At 37.4% G+C, this 22,804-nt stretch overlaps 1 protein-coding gene across 3 annotated transcripts in view; it reads left to right on the top strand.

Annotated features, from left to right (window-relative positions):
• THSD4 (thrombospondin type 1 domain containing 4) overlaps nt 1-22,804 on the top strand; it is a 258,772-nt gene that overhangs the window by 54,343 nt on the left and 181,625 nt on the right. For all 3 annotated transcript variants that reach the window (XM_051629018.1, XM_051629020.1, XM_051629019.1), the window contains one exon: nt 12,722-12,824. In XM_051629018.1, coding sequence (XP_051484978.1) covers nt 12,722-12,824 — 103 coding nt within the window. The remainder of the gene's footprint in view (nt 1-12,721; nt 12,825-22,804) is intronic.

Raw genomic sequence — 22,804 nt, forward strand, 5'->3', positions numbered from 1 at the left:
TTCCTAACTTTCTGGTGAGCTGTGAGTGCTAGGTTTCATGTATGAATTGGGATTAGAGAAGTTACCTTCCTACTTCTTAGAGTAAATGGAATCCATGTGTCACAGAGGAGAGGAAAAGGGGAAAAGATCCACAGTTATCCCATCACTTCATCCGTTTTGAATAGAAGCATTAGCACTTGAAGTATTGTGAAGTGATTCAGAAACTTCATTCAGATGCTTGGCAAAATGAAGTGTTTTTTTGTTGTTGTTCTGCAATAAAATGTGACAGCAGAGTGATTTAGATGCATTGCCTGGTTATTGTTTAAATGTAACCTCTGTGCCAAGTTTTAAAGAAGAACCTAATCAATAAAAATTGTGACTTTGGAGCTGCAACCAGACAGTTGCATTCCTGATATATTTGTAGATTGGTTTAATAGAGTCCCGTAAATTTGAGTAGTTGTCATTTATCAGTATAGACTAGTGTTGTGGGAGGTATTTTGAGGCATTCCAGCTTGTCTTTGTTTGTTTTTGTCAATTCATATTGACAAAAGTCTTTGTCTGAAATTCTGGTGTGTAATTACTCAACACTCCAATAATTTGAACAAGAAATTTGCTTTTTATTCGTATGTTAGTTTAATTGCATCCAGGTTTTCAAAGCAGAGGAAACTGCAGATGTCTAGAAACTTTAATCAGGGGAAATCCCTTGAATTAATTTAAAAATTATTATTTTAAAAAAGTTGCTTTTATGAACATTTGTTAACTACTGCCATTACTTACAGGTACAGAAAACACCTACTGTCAGATGACAGCATCTGCTTTGATACATGAAAGGAGTAATTTTTTCCTTGTAATTTTAGATTAGGTCTGTGTTGGTGATAAAAGTGAGCAAGTTTAAGGTGCATTTTCAAGCCAGATAGCAAGAAAAAAAAATGAATGCAGGAACTTGCAGTGAAAGTTCCTACCAGTACAATCGAAATCCTCTCTTGTACTGACTGAGGTGAGTGGAGGAGGAAGGAAGTGCAGGAGAAGCTGCCAAAATGAAGCTAAGGATACTGAAGGAGAAGTGTTCTAGTGTTATTAGTTTTGTGAGGTTTTTTGATTTGAGTTTTTTAAGCAGGGCTCAAAAACCAGAAATGGCCAAAATTCATGTAGAAAGTGACGTAACAAATGTAGGGTTGCCTCTAGCAAGCATGTGTTCCTTTGCCTAGCCACACTTGTCCAAACGCTCTACCTCAGAGGTGGTGAAAATGGAAGTTGGCACCATGTGCCCTGGGTAAAGTTAAATGAGGCTTTTGCATATGATACATTAAGAGCTAATTGCATACAGAACAATGCAAAACCCAGAAATAATTGAAGCAGTGGTAATATTACAAGAAAAAAAAAAAAAAAGGAAAAAATTCAGATTGTGGTGCTCTGTCCCATCATTGCTAGTACTTCATCAAGTGTCTGTGTGTTTGTCCAGAAATAACACCTTTGTGGACAGCGTGTTGCACCTGTAGAGATTAATTTACATGCAAGTGTAATTAATAAAACATAATTTATTTCTGTGGATAGGTTGGTAAGGCTGTTTGTCTTCAAACTCTTGACTTGTAGTTGTGGAAAAGCAAATCCTGTATTTTTTTTTGTATCTGTCTCCGAAGTGTTAGAGGCAGAGGATGACCTGTGGGGGGAAGATGCCAGGGAAACATCCCCTGCCTCTTCCTGCAGCTGTCTTTGGATTTTGGCTTCAACTTCGCTAACTTCCTAGCCAAGCACTGTATTGTTTTATTTTTCTGTATTTCTGTTTGCATTATCATTTGTTAAAGATAGCAAGCATACTAATTATCTTGACAGCTGTTTTGAGACTAGTTTGGGTCTCTTTTTGATGGCCCTTTTTTGTGATGGTGTGTAATTTTAATTCCACCAGCAAACTGCCATTAAAAGGATTCTCTTAGTGTGACAAAGGCAAACCTGCAAAGATTTAGAGCTTTCAGAGCTAGAGTTTTGTGAAGAATCCTATGGTTACTCTTGTGTGTTAAGAAAATAATTTGATTAGCTGATAATATATTATTTTACCCCAGGGTCTCTGCATACATCAGTGGCTTAGTTATTAGTGATACACTGCTCAATGTTATTCTTTTTATTGTTCAGTCTTTGGCTCCCTGCCTTAAAAACGCTCCTTGCAGAAGAGGAGAAAAAATGCCTTCTCTGAGGCCTGGTTGTTGATACTATTACTGCAGTGTTTGATTAAACGTTCCCAAAGCTGCTGTGCAATAGCAAGATCTGATCTTGGTTGTGAGAAAAGGAGCTGAGATATGGAAGAATGAGGTTGAAAAAATGTGTTCAATAATTTAATGACCTGTGTTGCGTAACGGGGACTTGGATTTTTTTTTTTTCCCATGTTCAGTATCATATTTGTTACTTGACAAGACAAAGCAAAGTTTGCATTGGCCACAATTGTAATTATAATTTGGCAGCTCATCTGCATATGAGATTCAGAGGTTTTCAGTCAGACTCTCAAAGTAGTTCACAAACTGAGAAGGGACTGGATTAAGTAAACTGCACCATAGGTGACATTTTTTCCACCAAAACTGGTGCAGTAGCTAGTTCCAGAAACTGCAGACTACCTTTCATGTTCTTTGTTCTCTGTGTCCATTGTATATCTACTAGCTTCTACAGCAAATGAGACAGAGATTATTTAAATAACTTCTAACTAAATGTTCCTAATTCATCCCCAGAGTAAGTCCATTCTGCACACTGAATGAGTCAGAGATCAAATGGGAAAAATAATATGTGATCATAGAGTTGAAATTGGACTTCACAGGCACAAAGAGCCAAATTATATAGCAGTTGCATGGACAGTCTCTTCTAAGTTGATGTTAAACAATGTCCTGTGACTTACTGTATGTGACTTTATAGTTTTAAAACAAAAACCTTCCAAAACCAGAATGCCATCATGTGATACATTACTATTCACAGGACTCATCAGACCATTGCAGTTTAGCCAATGGTAGAAGGAATTTACCCACTAGTAGTAGTACAGGGCAATGACAATGCTTTGTTGTGGTGTTCATAGGTTTATCTCACCACAGGTGTTTCTGCCATTCCTCCAAATAGAGCTTGTCTTCTTCCCTCTAGCAGAAGCTGTCACATTGTATTTTCTTGATCAGTCATGCTTAACACTTTCTCAGTACCTTGTCTAGTATTTTCCATCTTTTCCTCCCATCTCTTCTGCCTTAAATCTGTCCTTTTACTGAGGTTCCTCAGATTCTCTCCAGTTTCATCCAGTTTCATTTTCTTCTCAGTACCTTTTCCAGCTGACTTGCTCATCCAGTCTTATCTCTTGAATTGCAGTCCCAAGTTCTATCCAAGTTTTTCTGAAGTATTCTGTGCGTTTTAGGAACAGGCATTTGACTTAGGCTGCCTCCTTATTTTGTCCATGCTGCCTGTAGCAGGCTCACGGGGTTACTAAGCATAAGGGAGAGATGTCTTGTATTCATTTCCTGCCCCTAATACAGACCTCAGGAGCACGTACCAGTAACTGCTGGAAAACTGCTCTGCCTCTTTTAGTCTCAGACGTGGAACACACTTCGTGTAAACAGATTATTCCAGTAGTTCAGCTGCAGAACTCTGAAGTTTTGAGTAAATATGTACAGAGTATGATTATCAGCATTTTTTTCAAAATCTTGTAGCCTGGCTATATTTGGGTAGATTTCCGTATAAAAGGCAGAGGAAGCATTCTTAACAAAAAAAACCCCAAAAAACGGCTTTCCTGTCTGGCTTCGTTTCACTCATTAAAATAAAACAGGCACATTTTGAAAAAAAGAAAAAAAATAAATCAGAATATGTCAAGGATGGGAAAAAAATAAAGCACTTCTTCCCTCTTGTATTTCCTCAGACTCATTCTTGGATAAAATGCTGCACTCAAAACCAAAAAGGCTAAGATAGATATCAGGAGTGGAAAATTTTAGTCTGAAAGGTTAAGGTTTGACTAACTCGTAAGTAAATGGACAGGGCTACCAGCTGTAGCTATACCAAAGCAGTATAAAGGATTATAAATGTCTCTGCTAGTTAGTTTAAGGTGCCTTTAAAAAAAAATTAACATGCCCTAGGAAGAAAGAATCTATTACAAAAAGAGCATAAGAGTGTATTTTATCAGAAACTGATTCTTGATGGAAACAAGAACTCTAAAATACGAATAATGGTATAATTTCTGTTGGACTTGGCTCCTGCCAACTCATAGTCGTATTTAAGCTACATTTACAGTGTTCTACAACTGTTCACTTTTTGTGCGAAACAAATTGTTCCATATTGTAGGTCTCTCTTTTTAACAAAAGAGAACAAAACCTTTCTCTTAACAGATTTACCAGAATTCACCCTAGATACAGTAACATGTACATTTGTGCCTGCATGTTTCTGCCTCATATGACACTACATGAACATTTCTGTAGCCTGGTTAGAATAGCGGTCATTTTCTAAGAATATTGTTATTATTTGCTCTAAGAAGAATTTTTAATTAACAAGTGGAGTATCATGGTAATACAAATCAGAAACTTCCCTGAACTTTCAGTCCTGCTGGAAGCATTCAGGTAGTCCCTCCTCCCACACAAAAGTCAGTCATTTAAATGGAATGCATGCAATTGAATTTCCAATTGAATTTATTAGGCTTTCACACAGAAAACTGGTAGAGGATTATTCCCATATGCTGATGAAGCTGGTAGGATAAAAGAGTAAATTAGTGATACCTACGTGACATAAAGGTTGCACCCCAGAAATAATAGGCTCCTCTAAGAATAATGTGTTTTAAAAATGAAATAAAATAGTGCTGAAAACCCCAGAGCAGATGTTGTACCACTTTGGCATAATTTTCCACAACCTGTAAGTACTAGATGCATAACGTTTGTTTTAAGACTGTTGATTTCACTAGAGTTGCATCAAGTATGAGTTTGAGTGTCTTTTAAAGCTGATATTGGTGATACAGAGTTTTGGAGTTAGTGATTTTTCTAGTACAAAGAATATTACTACTATTATATTAAAACAACTATCCTTAGTACATAAACCTCATGTTTTCTGAGGACTATTAAGACATGCTGTATTTTTCACATGTATTTGAACATTGTAGACAGATGAGACACTGAATCTGCAGCAAGGCTAAAAGCTTCCATTTTAGGGTTCTTCAGACTTTGAGCCAGGTTGTGTCCAGTGGAAATAGTGTGCATTTTAAGCACCTTGAGCATTATGTAGTGTGTCTATAAATAGATATTTGAATGGAAGGATTCTTCTATTTGGTGGATTTTTTATGCAGCATGTTTATATAGAAAAATGATAGCACTGCTGAGACTGAGAACAGCTGTTGCACAAAGTAGGTATGGTTTCTATTGCAAATGCCAGGCTTGTGATGCTTGATTGTACTCATGTAAAGAATATCCTATATGCACATCAGTCTCAACAAGAAAATACTTCTCTGCTCATGGAACCAGGCACTAAAAAAAATTTTAACAGTAAAATAGTAACAACATTTTGAAAAAAAACAGCTTTAGAATGAGTTGATAGTCATCTGGTCTTTTGCTGAATCAAAAAAAAGACCAGCAACAGTCAACTGGATAGATCATTGGCAGGTGTGAATTGACATAGCTCTGCCTTCCTTAGTGTGCTTGAATATCGCTTTACACCAGAGTCTGCTCTGTTCCAGCATGGTCTGTTTTCTGTATTTGTCTTCCATTTTCTAACTGTTAAACTTAGATGTTGTAGAAATCAATTATTGTTTCTCAGATGTTTTGTTTTGTTTTGAAAAGCATTTGTAAAATGTTAACTATAAACAGAAATGGATTATTTTATTTCCTGGACACATTTTTGGTACTACAGAGGAATCGTACTGTTAATTTTCCAACTGTAACTCTTTGGTGAGCTCCTCCTAAGCTTGCATAGTCAAACATTTCCAGCCATGCAGATTACATCAGTGTAAATGCTTTGTATGGGATAGATGAGTGACTAACATTTTATTTAAAATCAAAGCTGGACTTCAATCTTTTACAAGTTGTTGAAAATCTTAAGTAAAATAAGTTATTCCAATCTACTCAGATGGATCTCAGTGAGGATTTAAAAAAAAAGACACAAACCCATAAAGATTAAGCAGAAATGCTGTTTCTTTCATCTGTTTGATTTATCTTTCTTCCCCATTATTAGACCTACTGTGTTTTAAGCAGTGAAATGCTATGGAAGGAAAAAAGATGAAGCAGTAATAGAGGCACTTGCCTCATGCATTAATGCCTTGTTTGTCTGGTACATTGTGAAGTTAATAAAGATTGGGCCTGGATAACACCTGAACGACTTTTCTTGGTGAATTTGGAGGACAAAGCTGAATCCTTAATGGAAAAAATGGTTCCTAAGTTTCAGATTTATGAGTTTCTTTGCCCATGGCAGTGGGAGCCAGCATGTACCTCTTGGAGGGCAGGCTGTGCAGCTCTGCCATGGACCATCTTCCTTGTTCCAAAGACAAGCTCATAGCTGGCTGAATGGGATTCAGGCAGAAGTAGAATGGTCTTGTACTGTGCACGTGTCTGAGGGCTTTTCCATCTACGACAGGCAGCCCCTTGAAGGCAGTGAGGGAAAGAGAAGCCGCAACCCTGTGTTACTTGCTTAGGAATCCTTACTCTGCATTGCTTCAGAATCTCTGTCTGGCTAGTAAAGACAGTTAGGAGCTTATTATGATTGTCATCACTAAGTTTAATCTCCATTGCAACAGACATGTAGGTGTAAATTCAGTGCTTGAGTTGGTGCCCAGATTTCAGCAATACAGGTGCTCATTCCTCATAAACTTGTCCAGATACTGCTACAATCACAGATGTTAATTTTCATTCCGTGTCAGGCTAGACATTTATAGTGTACTGTCTGTGGTCATGGGCTGTAACTAGAGCTGGCTATCGCTATTTTTACTGCAGAGTGGTTCTTCCCATAATTTTCAAAATTTTGCATTTTAAAGTTTCTTGCATATTTTTGTTTTTCAGAAGCATCACTTTGATTTTAATTTTAAAATGTCCAATGTGTTGTGCCACACATTAAATATGTCTTATTTATTTTTTAAGCTGGTAGACATGCTTCCTGTTTTATTACCATTTTAAAAAATTAGAGCTCTTGAGGCAGTAAAAGAGGAATTTAAATGGATGTGTTGCTGACTTTCAGTTTGTGTTCAGCTAGACAAGAAGTAGGTTGCTTTGAATCTAAGTAACACCAATACAGGCACACATGGTCCTTTGCACTGAGAAACAACTTGGCAGAAAAATTAAAATTCTAAGGACCCCAGACTCTACTTTCAAGTATGGACATGAAACTTCCATAGGCCTCAGGAGGAACAAGGCACGAGCATTTCAGAGCAGAAGTTCACTGCAGATATGGTAGATTGTTGTGTAAAGAACTGGACTTTATATAGTGTGCATATTGCATGGACATACCACTTTTAAGACTATGTTCTGAAAACAGAGGAAGAATACTCAGGTTACTGTTTCAGAAATAAGTATTTTAATTTTCTTTGGAGATGTGCTTATCCTTTGGAATGTCAAAGTATTAATACGATTAGATAGAACCACTGCAGAACTTAAAACTAGAGTACAACTAGATTACTTGGACTTTATTTAATACATACTACTGTGCACATAGAAAATACTAATTATGAATTATGGAGAATCCAGAAGAACTATGGGACCTTGGAGTTTGCCAGTTAGTCTAGGTCATAAGAATGAAGGAGTGCCAAAAATCTTAGTCAATGTTTTAATTGCATTTAAAGATGTTTTTAGAATCAAAATAGCCCATTTATGCATTTCCAGAGGTACATTATCTCAGTGCAGCTTTGCTAAAGGCAGGCATGTGTGCACATCTGCTGGTAGGCTGATAATTTTGTGTCATTTTGCCAACACTTCATTAATTAACCAAAGTGTCAAAGATTTGTTAAAAAACAGTGCTTTTTGAATGTTACCCAAAAGCTAAAAAGCAAGTAGGGTGGTTTCTTTGTTTTATGGCCTTAGCTGTACTAGCATCTCATTTTAAGAAAGATGGAATGGTACATGATGTAGAGAAGTACTGTGTGTTGCTGTCCCTCAGAATACTTACATACCTGCATATCTCAGATGAAATTGAGACATACACAAAGCTTCTGTTTCACATGTGTAAAGTCTCTATCAACTGCAGACACGGTGCATTTAAAGAAATTTGGCCTGAGGTTCCAAAATGCAAAGAGGTACTTCTGAAATGTTTTGTCTTAAGCACTGCCTGCCTCATCAATGTAGTGCTCTGCTGCTGCTGTTTAATTTCACTTTTTGAAAGTATAGGATGTTGGCCAAGATGTCATACTCATTGAAACAGCTGAAGTGGAAAGTGTCTCTGAAAGCAGCTCTGGAAGTGTCTTACCATGTGTGAGAATGTCCAGCACTTTGAAGGTGCTGAGCTGAATTAAGTCCTGTGTGTTTCATGTCCAGCATTGTTTTTTCCAAGAAACATTTTAAGTAGGACAGTCATCATATAAAACCATACAAAATTACAGCTTCTAGATGCTGTTTCTAATTTCATAGTACACAACTGAAAAAATAATAATATAAAAAACCTTTTCCAACATAGAGTTTTCTAGATAATTTGTATATGTCTTTTCATGGTGAGATCTGAGATTTATCTTTGATGCAACATACATTTTTTTTGGTGATCTGGCCTCTACAAGCCTGTTTTAAAAAGGAGATTGATTTCTTCTTTTTACAAGTGTCCAAAGAGATGGTTCTATTTTTATGTCAAAATCTCTATGAAAAACTTTAGCTCCCTCCGTAATGACAAAACAAAATGAAGTTTTTGAGGAAAAAATGAAGTTCCAGATCTGTTACTAACACAAGAATGAATCAAAGTCAACATTTTGTTTTCCAAAAACTGGTTTTCAAGTCCCTAGCAAGCAGCACAATCCTAATGCCCTCATCTTACTGAGGGGGAACCAAGGGAGAATCACAGAATAAGGTTAAATATTTTAGCAAAGTTGATTCTGAAAGCCTCTGGAAGATTTTGGAAAGAAATTCAGGTTGTTTAAATCCTAGTACTCTGGCTTAGCCACAGGAACATTCTTCATCTGTAAACATGCCAACATGCCTGCTTTTTAAAGCAAAATTGCTCTTTGTTTGGCAGAGGCACAGTAAGGGTATAGGGACTGTGCCATGGGCAGAGCCTGGGGCAGAGGGAGCCAAGCACAGGTGTGCCCTGCTGCAGACCTCACTCTGCAGGGAACGTGCTGTGGGACAGCCTGGCTTGGTCCTCAGGCATCTTCCAGCATCTCCCAGCCCAGTGCGTGAGCTGGGAGGCAAATGAACTCTGTAAGGTACAACTGTTAGACATTGGGATTATGAGCTTTCTTTGGATGGTCACAGAATCACAGAATTGCTGGAGTTGGAAGGGACCTCTAGAGATCATCCAGTCCAACTCTCCCACTGAAGTAGGATCACCTGGAGCACTTTACACAGGACTGCATCCAGGCGGGTTTTGAATGTCTCCAGAGACGGAGACTCCACAACCTCCCTGGGCAGCCTGTGCCAGTGCTCTGTCATGCTTACTGTAAATAAGTTTTTCCTCATATTTAAATGAAACTTCCTATGTTCCAGCTTGTACCTGTTGCCCCTTGTTCTGACACTGGGAACTACTGAAAAGAGTCTGGCTCCATTCTCCTTGCACCCACCCTTTAGATACTTACAGGCATTGCTAAGGTCTCCCCTCAGCCTTCTCCAGGCTAAAGACTCCCAGCTCTCTCAGCCCTACCTCATGAGATGCTCCAATCCCCCAATCATGTTCATCGCCCTCTGCTGGACTCTCTCCAGTAGCTCCCTGTCTCTCTTGAACTGTGGAGCCCAGAACTGGATGCAGTATTAGAGCTGTGGCCTCACCAGGGCAGAGTAGAGGGGGGGAATGACCTCCCTCGACCTACTGGCCACACTGTTCTTTACGCAACCTAGGATTCCATTGGCCTTCCTGGCAGCAAGGGCACACTGCTGGCTCATGGATCATTTACTGTCCATCAGGACTCCAAGATCCTTCTCCTCTGGACTACTTTTTCTTATCAGAGATTCTTGTTGCTGACTTTTAGGAGTTTTATAGGCAAGCTATATGTTTGTGACAGAAATAGGAATAAAAGTGTAAAAATAAGTTGTACTCTTGGGGAATAAATAAAAAAATTAGGATCTGCAGAAACCCCTATGCTGAAGTTTCCCTTTTGATTGCACAGGGTTATGCTTCCTTTTAGTGATAACATTGTATTTTCTGTCTAAAAGAGGTGTTATAAAGCCAGAGAGGTCAAGAGAAAGTGCCTGACACTCTTAGCTCTTCAGAGAAAGGCTCAAGGATTTCATTTTCAGTGGGGCTGAACAATGAACAGTGTAAACCTGTTACTTTGTTCAGCTATGCAGTAAGAATTTGGGTGGGATTAACTGATGTATAGGTGTTTACTAGTATATACACATAGTATAAATCTTTTAAGCCTTTTAAGTCATAAACTGTGGTAAATTTGACTAGTTGCACCTTGCGGTTAATGCTTTCATAAAATATTTTTAAAGGACGTTTAAAAATAAAAAAAGAGAATAATCTGTATAAAGAATAAAACAAAGAGTTTTTTTAGACCAGGTCACTCAAATTTTTACTAAAAATTTTTTTTGGTAATTAAACTTTGATGAAAGAAATGGAGTAAATACACCTGAGTTGGGATTTTTAAAGTATCAGGGTTGTTACCAAGTCAGCCTTTTCTTCTGATTACAGCTTGATCCACAGTGTTTAGTGTGTTTGTCATTCCTTTGTCCTGCTTTAAAGCAATGGGGCCTCTGTTCTGTGGGCAACTTCCAGTAAGTTTAAAAACAGAAATTGTAGCTATATAAAAATGATCTTAGAAGGGGTTACTGTCACTATTTTTTGGCAACAGCAATGAATATTTTAATCTTTTTATTCATACATTGTTGGTATGAGCAGGGTGTACAGGAAATGGTTTATGAGCCAGAAATATTGGTACACAAGAGCATGAGCTCAAGGCTCAGAGAAGGAAAAACACCAAGCAACAAAACTTCACAATAGACTGTCAGAAAACATGTGCCAAAAAAAGGGAAAAGCGTTTAAAACAGAAACCCTTCAGGCTGGTGTTCTGCTGTAGTTTAGTGTAGTGATCTTAATTCATGCCAGCTCAGGTTCTCCCCTGCACCTTTAGGGTATGCACTGCAATTGGCTTCCATGAAAAATGAAAGCTTTCTAGCCTCAGCTGGTTGCTGCCTGTGGCTGAATTAGCTGTGTCACAGATGTAAAGATGTATATTTCAGCTGTGGCAATACAGCTTTCTTTCTGTGTTTAGCACTAGAAAGACTTCTGGTCCCACCCTTCCAATGGGGTTTGGTGGCTCATGGTCCTATTTTTGTGGAAGTTTTTTTTTTTTTTATTAGAGGGTTTGTTGAGGAAAACAATATTTGCATGTACTTGGAGATCTCAGAAGGGTGGCCAAACAAAGTACAGATGGCTGTTTGGGCAGAAACATTGTTTAATCTAGAAGATTTGTTACCATGATCCTAACAAAAGATAATGTAGTCCATGAACCTTCCCCCAGGCATGTCTTTGGTACAGTTTATAGCCCACTTGAAAACTCTTGACTTTGACATCTCACTGATCCAGTGACAAACATCTTTATATAGAAATGGTGCTTTTGTATATTTTTCTCTAGTTTTCTCTTGAAATCTGTTCCCTATATAAAAGATATTCTGCTGTTCTAGTTCAGTTCTTTAGGTGGTTTTTACTGTTCTTGAATAGTGTTTTTAATACCCAGTTGGATGATCTGAAGGCTACCTGAAAAAAATGCGTTTGTGGCCAAAGGTTGTTTATTTTCTCTGAGCATAAAAATTGTTTTAATTAACCCCTATGCCTTTTCTACACATCTTTATCCCTTTTGTGTGTGCCCACACACAGAGTGGTCTTTTGCTCTAACTGCTGTAATGTGAGGATACAGGCAGAACAAGTAATTAAGTATTTAGCTTGTATTTACTTTTGGAATCTGCTTCACACCTAAACAGGCTTGCCTACTAAAGGCTTGTATTGCAGGTGACGTGATAAAATACGTTACTTCTGTCTGTAAAACTTGCATTACCTCAATACATGTGTGTGTGTGCACCTGTATATAAGAAACTCTTCCCACTATTTAGCTTCAAGAACTCTGAAGCTAAAATTTAAAAGCATGAGTTAAAATACAAAGTAATGCAATGACACTAATAGCAGTATGTAGAAATATAGAAAAAGGCAGTAATATGAGACAAAAGCACAGGATGAGAATGCTAATATGTTAGGGAAGCATGTATATTAAGTGTTTCAACTCTGTTGAATCTGAGCCTAGAAAAATTAATAAAGAAAAATATGGAGCTATAGTGGAAAGGAAATAATTCAGATCTAATTTATTGAATTTATCTTGAAGTGTCATCTTTTTGCTAAGGAAAATGACAGGTCAATTAAATATTAGTGTTTTTTTTCTTTGGTAGAACTGTTGCCCTATGAACTCCACAAATTAATTTTTTTTTCTGCAGACAGAAAATACTGTTTCTTAAAAACATATTGTATATTTCCTGTTGTAAAGAAAAGGAGTCTCCTGATATTAATAACATTTATCTGAATTAGAATTTGGCATTGCCTTAACTGACCTTCTAAAGGGAATTAACAAGAAAGCAATAATAACATTGCTATTGATTATAATCTGATGATTTTTTTTTTTCTTTAATTTCAACAGATTTGTCCTGAAAGCAGCAGAAATATTAGAGAGGTGCAATGTGCATCATACAATAACAAGCCATTTATGGGTCGATTTTATGAATGGGAACCCTTTGCAGAAGGTAAGGGAATACAACTTTGTGAGAAACATTTGTCGCGCCAAGGACAGGCCCACACAGATCCTTCAGCGAAGCACAGTTTATTTACATCCTTGCAAGAATGGGTGACCTAAGCAAGTAGGCACACCTATACCAAGGTGAATAACGGTTTATATTCCCTGTTCCCGACGCAAAGTTCCCTCCCCTGTTTCCTCACTGGCTGGGTACTCCAGGGTTTACAGCCTATCCGACGCTTCAAATTATCGTATAAGTTTCCCACCCCTGTTTACACATTCCATTCTAGCAGTTTACTTTTTACTTTTTAAGGTAAAATTTTGACCTTTCTTGCCCCCTTGGCTGTCTTCCCAATTAACAATCTACTGGTGTCATCCTGCCCTGAGGAGCAACATAGAAGTAGCTTTGTTCGGCCTTATCTTGGGCCATAAATCCTTCTCCATGTTCAGATCCCCCAGATGGAGCCCAATTAAGTCCCTCAGTTTCTTGGGCTATAAACCACTCCTGGTGTAATTGGAATGTGCAGATATCTCACTTATCTCAAACAAACTATTATATTCCTAACACTAAAGTATATATATGTGCTCACACAAACTGTATGTTCCTAACACTAGAATATATATATGTGAACCAAACCCAACACTACGTTTCTAACACTAGAATGCAAAATCAACACTACATTTCATTTCTAACAACTTGGTTTTGTATCATTATGCAGATTGTGTTTTGGAAAGGAAAATGTGACTTTTACACCATGAGGCTTTGGCTGTTTGAGTCTTGCTCATTTTGCTCTGTTTGTCTGCTGCATTTACTTGTGGGCAGACAAGTAGATAACCTCACATCAATATTTTTTGTATGTTACAGGAATGAAAGCATGTAAGTCCTACTCTGACTGGTATACTATTGGCTCTGTAGAGTGTTGAAGGAGTATTTCAGCTACTACACTTAACTATTTTTTAAAAATGCAGATACTTTTAATGACAAGTGTTCAATATGGCTTGATTTCAGTAAACTGTGTTAATTTTTTTCTGCTTGAGAATATCTTGAATTTTTTTTAGAATGCTTTGAATATGGCTTTCATTGCCTTCTGTGTAAGTAGCTACTTATAATACAACTAGATGGCAGCCAGAAGCAGCACACATACCCAGAAACGGACATTTCCGTCAGTACTTAGCACACTCTTTGTAGTTCCTTTAGATGAGCAGCTTTGGTCCACAGTTGATGTATTGTCTTTGATGCATTCTCAAGCTGCTATTGAGAAGACACAGGTAACACTAAGCCAGCTCAGCTCACCTCCTTCTCCTTCCTTCCTCCACAGCAGCTTTGACTCACTTTGCCAGGCAAGATGACTCAGGGGATTTAAACCACACCACAATAATTTCTTTTTCCCTCCCCTACATAGCACAGTTTGCTCCTAGTTGTTTATGTTGGATTAATAAGTGCAGCTAAACCATAAGACAGCCTTGTCTTGATGGTAAGTTAAGTGTAATTATTGTTATTTTAAGATACACATTTTTATTTCTGCCTTGTTCAGATGGATGCAGCTGCATTTCTAAGCCCTATTTTACCTGCTGCTCCAACACAAATTTTTGTCTGTATTAAAAGAGCCAACCCTATGGCTTTAGGGTATTTAATGAAAAAAACCTAGTTTATGTTGAAGAACCAATAGCACATAATGATTTTAAAGGCAGGTTTTGAGAGGAAGGATCCAGTTGTGACAGAAGGAAAACATCACAGTGACAGGACCATAAAATCTGTAAGGAAGTTTAAATCTACAAAAACAAGAAATATTTTAATTATTCTGATAGTTGAACTCTAATTTGAACTCGTTATTTCACCTTTTATTTTTAATTGTAGTGAAAAAATTATAACCTGAGTGGTTTGATGGCTGCTTGAAAAACATCTATTGAAGGGAAAAAACTTACTGGTTCATTGAAAATGATAGTGGAAGTCTGACCACAGGCCTCTCTTAATGAAGAATAACTGCATTCCTAGAGAGGAGGGAGACAACTGCAGATCTTTTGTTCAGAAATCATGTATACAGTTAAAACAGAAATCCAGTAATCTCCAGACAATAATCTATCTGATACTTCATCTTCAGGAGGATACCTGGATAATCTTATACATCCAAAATACATTGTCTGGTTTGATAATGACAGGCAGGCTCTTGTAATAGACAGTGTTTTATGCAGCAATCCTAGCTGTGGGTTCTGTCACAGCAGTTAGAATTCTACCTGTACCAGGTGGGTGTAGGAGTGGTGCATGTGCAAGGAGTGCATGGTGGCTCTGAGCTCTCTTTAGATGCAGAGTCCTGCAGGGACCCTTGGTTTTCCTGTCCTCTGCTGCTCTTTGGTGTGGTAGCCAGCAAGGGGAGCCTCTGGCAGGGCTGTCTCTGCCTGCATCAGATGTGGAATTAAGCTTTGAAATCTAGGAGGAGCTGTGATTGCATCTCCAGTGTGTAAAACTTGAAATAGTTAAAAAAGTATTCTTTGGCAACCTGAATATTTTCTTCCTTTTAAAGGTAGCAAAATTTACAAGCAGAAAAGTACTGCAAAGTTTGAGCATTTTTTTCTGAGATACAATTTCTCTTTCTTAAAAATAAAAAATACATTCTTTCAAATTGGAGCCTGCTCCACTGGAAGTCAGACACAGTATATAATCCAGCTGTGCTGCAGTTCATCCAGCTGCAAGGTATTATATTCAGTGAGGCAGCTGCTTGAAGTCTTAATTTCTCATGACAATAGACTGCACTTCTCTGCTTCTTTTTTTTTTTTTTTTTTCCTCCACCTGTTAGAATCATCTTGATTGCTTTTATTCCATTTTGTGGCTAGTTGTTCTTGAAGCCTGTACATTTAATTGCATTGCACTGCATTTTCTAGGACTTTTTCTTGTTTGTTATTCCTGGTTTATGTGAAATGCTCAAGCCAGACAGATAAATTGAAGAGGCAACAGAGTTTTAGGAGGTTTGAAACATAATGAGTAGGTGGTGTTTTTATTTATTGATTAGCTACAAGTCAAATAGTGCACACTTCTCTAATGATAGCTAATAACAGAATATAGATAGTAGCAGAATTTGCATTCTAGCATTTTGTCACAAAAAATGAAGGGTTTATTAGTGCCCATTTTTTAAATTGTTTGTAGGATGTGTATAGAAGAAAAAAGAACCCTGTCTAGGAGTTGGTCTCAGTTCATTCCTGCAAAGCAAGTCTAAGTCTATGCTTATAAAGTAAAATAAGTGTTAAACAACTATGCTGATATAATTCACTTTGATGTGCTGTTCACATAAACATTTCATGTGTACTTCTCTTCAGGGTTAAGAGCTAGCATAATCTGAGATTTACAAAATTAATTTGGAAAAATAGAGTGAAATCTATGTCCTATTTTGTATTTTATAACAACTCATGGCTTCATGTCTTCAACTACAGCATGGGTTGACACATGACACATACTGCAATTTGCTTTGCTTGGCCTTTTCTAGTATCTGTTGAGTTACAAGTAAGTTAGATCAGTCTTAATCTCTAGCTGTTTCTGAAACAATTACTTAGCAAATGAGTAACATTAAACTGAACAGTAAGCCAGTACCTGATTAGTGTTGAAGCATATACCTAAAATTATTGACAGAAGCTGAAGCACTATAGGCATACAATTCCTCTTGAATTCTGTTGGAATATGAGCTTTGATTTCCTCTGGACTCATTTGAAATACTTTCTGAGGCAGTGAGGCATCCATTTTTCACACATTACTGAAAGTTCTTTTTCGTTTTTAATGGAAATCTCTTTGAAATGTTGCTCCTTATGAGACTAGAATTTATTTAAATGCAGTAGAAGTAGTAGTTCTTTTATGCTATGTCTCTTATTTATTCCTGATTTGGGAATGGATCAGAAGAGAAAGCAGATGGAAGTTTGCAAAGTTTTTAAAGTATGGCTGTGCTAAAGTATCTGAGTCACTTCTTTGACTTCATCAATAGATCTGCTTCCTGAACATCTGTTGTGTTGAGCTTGATCTGGAAATTGTAAATATCCTGGGTATTACTGAAATATGTAGTACTTCTATAGAAAGTTTTAATAAAAAAATGTGCATAGATACTTACATAGATGGACACTTAATGCTTCCACTTGGCAACTTACCTTTTATAATTATGCTTCCTATATAATTTTATTAATATACACATTTTTATTTGCATTTGTAAGAAGATTAGCAGTGTCAGAGCCAGGCCTTTACTTTGGATTCTCTGGTTTGTTACTATTTAAATAATAATGCATACATATTTTTAACTGCACTATTTGAAGTGAGGACCATACTCATACCCTCATTTCAAAGCACTCTTCTTGGCTCCTTTGGTGGGAGCAGAAAGTTCAGGATGGATGTTGTGCCTTTCAGGATCAGATTTAGAAACAAAATTATATCCAGATTGTGTGGTAATGAAGATTGTTAGGCTGGAATAGAATGTAGAGGGAAGATTTCATTTCTGCAAAGTACGTGTGGAATTGACTGGTATAAATCCTTTTAAGCCTACTTTGATAAAATTTGCCTTGACTCTCTCCACTGGGTACCAACAGCAAGACCTCCATGGGGTTAGATTTGTATTCCTGCCTTCAGTATCAACAAGTTACCTGAACCTGTGCAAGTGTCTTGGAGAAATGTTGTGCAAATGCATACACTTGTGAACTGAAAAAGCACCCAACCTTTTTTTCCACTGTAGTGTTCTTTCATTTTATTTGTTCTTGTGGAAATGGGTCAACAAAGGCTTTGTTGAATTTCTGTAGTAGATTTTCACCTGCTAGTAGCCCTTGGAACAAAAAAGTGACACCCAATATTCAGAAATTAATTTATAAAAACCCCAACATTACCCTATAAAATGAATCAGTGGAATACTTTGATCCAAAAAAACAAGCCTACTCGTGCAAAGTCCTTAGTAGCTTTATCACAGCTTTCTCAATATCTGGCTCCGCTGTCGAGCAAAGTTTTAATAAGAGGGATCACATGAACCAACAGTGTGTGACCTCACATAATCTGTAACAGTTCTTATATATGTGTGTATGTATATATATATTCCTTATATGGCATCATTGTGTCTGGAGCCTGTGCAGAGCAGTCTGAAACTTGCTGCAAGTAGACAACTGAGGATTTGGATCCCTTTGCTTTGGGAAGCAGTCTGGGTTGTATAAAACTGGGAATAAGAATACCTTAGAAACAGAGCCTTCCTAGGAATCAGAGGGTGTGGTTATGGAAGTGATCATCCAGGAGTGAAAACAGAGCAAGGTTGTTTTAAATTAACATACCCTAGGAATTTAACCAGCCTTGGGCAATTTCAGGGATTGGTCTCCATTTTCTGTGTCCTCTGTTCTGGATCTTGTGCCAGTCACAACTTTCCAAGAGCCCAGACCTCTGCCATGTATGAGTTAGGAAATAAAGGTAGTGCTGATTCCTCTTTTTTATCAGTTCTAGCGAGGGCTGTGTGACAACCTTACCCAGTAGTAGAATTATAATCTTTTAAAATCTCTGTTTCACTTTGTAGCATCAGATCGTCTTGTATGTTGGGTTTGTCAGGAGAAGGGAGAGAACAGAGGGACAAATCAATTATCTCAACTGTCTTACCAAAAGGGAGCTTTTTTCATACTTTTTTAGTGCTGTTTGCATTGGTATGGTTGCTGTATGCCTAGTATGTATGTTGAATAAGTGCTTTGGGGTACTTCAGTCTTTTTGAGATTATATTGTAATTGCTTTTTCTCATGTTGTCCAAGGGAAAATTTCTTCTTTAACCTTTGGAGGTAAAATGCCACTCCAAAAATGTGTCTTTGCTTTTGGATCAAAATCTTTCACTTCCTTTGGCTACTTTATAGCAAAACACAAGTGTAAAGAGGGCATCGTATCCTTATTGCTATGTCTCTTTTGGGATATGAAAAATGAATCCCAGTCAGAATTCTCTTAAATCTTTTCTTTTTGGTGGTAGATTCCTTTTTTAGCAGATGGAGACAAGCAGGCTCGAATGCTCTGAACAGATGCCTTTTCCAGCTTCACAAGGAAACAATTTTTTATTAGTTATATGGTTGTAGTCCTAGGAGTCATTGTCATGCAGATCTGCACAACTGTTTCTTGTGGTATAATGCACTAGAATGAGGGGAAATGTAGGGCTCACAGTGTTTTGCAGATGTGCTCTTCTTGCACAAACCTTAGTGATCCTGCCATGTCTCCCAAATACATAAAATACTCTGGAGACTGAAATAGAACTGCAAGGTCGAGACTGTGTAATCATTTTAACGTGTTATGCATGAACTTTGGGGAATGTTGAATAAATAGGGCAACAGTTAAGCAAAGGATTATCAATGTGTGTTCCATCTTTGTTGTTTAATGTATGAAATATTCAACATATTTCTTGTACAATTTTCAATTTTTAAAATCAAGTATATATTCTTGACTTTAAACATTTTCTTCTGTGCAGTGTGGGTTCATTAGCCTAGAAGGTACAACTGAAAAATGCCCTGTGAATAATTTTTTCATGTTTAAAAAGAATTGAACAACTGACATAGATAGAAAATACATAAAGCAAGTTTGGTAAGTAAGGTAGAAAAGAGGGTCCCTCCTACAAAATACCCATCAACCTATTTAGAGTTTAAGAACTACTATCTGCCTCAGTATATGCATAGAAATAGTTTTTATTGACTCAGTGATGCATTTCAAAAGGTTTAAAATAGTTTCATAATGTTTTCCATGTGTTAGCTTTCAAATTTATCTACTCTGGTCAGCAGTGATTGTCCTAATGTGGTGCTGCATGTGTAGCAGGCTGTGGAGCTCCCCATCAGGTTGCTGCTGAAGTTAAAGGAAGGCAATAAAAATACGACTTTTTATAGATCATAATGGTCTAAGAATTGTTGAGGTTAGTGGGAATTTTTCCAATTCACTTCAGTGGCTTTTGGATGAGGTCACTTAGAAGAAAATTTACATTGTAACTAAAAAAGTGAACAAAACTGAGGTCTGATCCTGCAAAACTTTGCTTCATGTTGATAGTATCCAGATTTCTATGTATTCAGAGAATTGGTATGTACCCAATTCCATGGAGGCTCAGGAACTCACTAGAAATTTTCAGTTTCTTTGAAAAAAAAGATGGCTCAGTTCAAAGAATCCACCTGCAGTCCCTACTCTGTTCAAGAACCTTTTGCTGATCCCAGGCCCCATTCTGCTGGGTGAGCATAGAGGCAGAAACTTGAAAAGCTGTAGCACATAAACATGGGATTCAGAGTTTTCTTTCACTCTGTGAAGAATTACAAGTACACAAAGAAGGGGTTTTACTGTATGTGTTCCTGAGCAATTAAAATTGTGACTAATAAATGAAACGTTCTGCTGGTGAAGCTTCTAAGTATTAACAGTTGTCCTAAAAAATCAAAACAGTATATGTATTCCTAGTTCAAAAAGCCTCTGAACACTGAAGTAACTCTTGGAGAAAGGAACTATAAAAGGGGTCCTAGTAAATACAGACTCTTTCCCATCAATTTTGGGAGGCTGGTTTCTTATGAGTATTTTTCATTATGTTGAAAAAATTACATAGGAACATAGTTTTCCTTAATGGTTTGTTCATTTTGAGCCAGTTCCAGTATCAGCTGGTACAAAAGAAAAGATAACATTTACTTCAGAGTCAGATGTGAATCTAAACGTCAATGTTCACAGTTTCCATTTGTGAACTAAAAAATTACTAATGCACACTCTCAGTGTGCATTAATTAATGCACACTCTCACTTTCACTTTTTGGAATATTTAGGTGCCAAATTCTATTTTCTTAATGTAATTTCTCTGGCATTGTGTGGATTTTGGACATTAACACCTACCTATACTGAAAAGGTAGATACGAAAGTTCTGCTTCCAGTAAAAATTGTGGATTGTACCTAATTAGCTTTAGAAATATTTTAGCTTTAACTCATCAGGTCCAAAACTGAGGTTTGGGTCAGTCTGTAAGTGGGGCCAGAAGCTTTGATCATGGTTATCAGTAGCAGTGGGGTGTGAGTTCACAAGTCCAGAAGCTGTGGCTAGTTGAAAAGCTGTGGCAGCCTGCTCAAGTACTAGAGATGTTAGGTTTCAGATCTGGCAGGTCTTCTGCTGCTGTATTTCAGTATAGGGGGGCTTAGTGGTGATTGACATTGAAGCATAGTGTAGGGCACTTGAAGCATGAGTAATTTTTGCCTGAACTAGACAATCCCTTAGGTAAGACCATAATTGCAGACTTGCCAGTGTATGGGGATGCATAGGTCACTGCTGGAGGGGCTGTCCCAGTGGCTGCTCCTGAGCCACAGTCATGGTAGAGTTTAAGACATGCTTCTGTGCTTAACAAAAGTACATCCCTAGAGACATGCTAACTGGTAATATTCGTGCTTTTAGCCTGTGGCAAACACAAGGTAAAAGCCATTTGCTTAAGCCTCTCTTATTCTGATAAAACCTCTTTCTGTGGGATATGAGAGAGAAGAGTTTATCCTGTCTTTTGTTGTGTAAAATGAAGCTTGCAAGGTTGGTCCCTGAGGCTCCAGCAGGGTACTGAGACTCACAAGCTCAGTCTTAGTCTGGAGTCACTGTGCAGGGCTTTAAGAGTGGGGGAGGGATGGGAGGTTGTAAAGATAAACTGCTTACAGAGGGTTCATAAGGGTTAAGTATTATAGCCTATTTTTTTACACAGAATTCCTTTAAAAGCCCTCAGATTGACATTTTTCAACTTCATCTGTCAGTATTTCAAAGGAGTACAGAGTTTAAAACTCTCATTGATGTAGCTGTTTAATAGAAAAATGCTTATTACTATGTGTGGGTGCCTCTGCTGCACGTTATTATATAAATATAGGCATTCCTGTGTTTCTGGAGTATTTTATTCATGTTTTGAATGAAGTTTTTTGGTAATACTGAGTGTTATGAAGGGAATTTAAAAGATTATGCCAATTGAGCCAGTAGCGGGACTGGCATTTATATCTGTTTGATACTACGTTTTGTTACGATGAACTACTATTTTCAAGGCAAGGAAAATCTTGCCCATTGTGAAAGGGAAGCTTATAATATGGATGAACATCAGAAGAAATAGATTCCCACTGGTAGTATATAAAATGAAAAGCAGAACTGGCTTCTATTGTGCTCTGTTTCCATTAGACATCTTGGAAGTTTTATAAGCACGGCGCATAATAAATATCTAAGCCACAGTCTGAGGACTTTTGCAAAGGAGAGACAATTCTTTTTAATATTTTTCTGGGTCAGTCCTCCCTCTTACACTCACATAGATACAAATCTCTGGCGTTTGTCCATAGAGTCAACTTGTGAATTTGTTAATTTGCTTTCCATATTGCACTATATAAGTCTGAATTTAAATCCAAACATCACACATTTAAAATTAAGTTGGAAAGAGCCAGAGAAGCTGTGCATTAAATTTGCTCACATGTCTGCAAAGAGAGAAGATCTGCTTCTGAATAATTTCGGTCAGAGGCCTAAAAATCCTGAGGTGCAACTCACTATGGTTGGTTCTGCTGAAATGGTACAGTGATCCCTCTGGAGAGAGATCACAAAGAGCTAACTGTTTGGATGCACTGCACTGCTGAGGTGGATATCAAGTATAAAAACAGAAACAGACCTCAAAAAGTTGAGCCTGATCTTTTTTTTTTTTTTTTTTTTTTTTAAAGTCTGGTGACATCATCAGATCTGAAAAGTAATATGGACTTTTACTGTATTTTTTTCATTATTCCAATATAAATGTAACCCAGTGTATGTAAAATGCATTATAGCAAATCCACAAGCAATTTCTTTCATTATAATAAATACTGTATCTCATTAGAGCAAAACAAGACCCTTGTTATGTTGCAGAACATCTGCTTAATAATTTCAAGTTCCTCCAACAATGCTGCCAAAACAGCCAAGAAGTCAACATCTAGTCCATAACTTTGATCAACTGAAGTAATAAAATTATAAATAATGCACCAAAGCAGATCTGGTGAAAGGCAGAGCAGTGCTATGCTCAGATGGCTAAG

The sequence above is a fragment of the Apus apus genome, chromosome 10 (genome assembly GCF_020740795.1).
Source record: "Apus apus isolate bApuApu2 chromosome 10, bApuApu2.pri.cur, whole genome shotgun sequence".
Lineage (NCBI taxonomy): Eukaryota > Metazoa > Chordata > Aves > Apodiformes > Apodidae > Apus > Apus apus.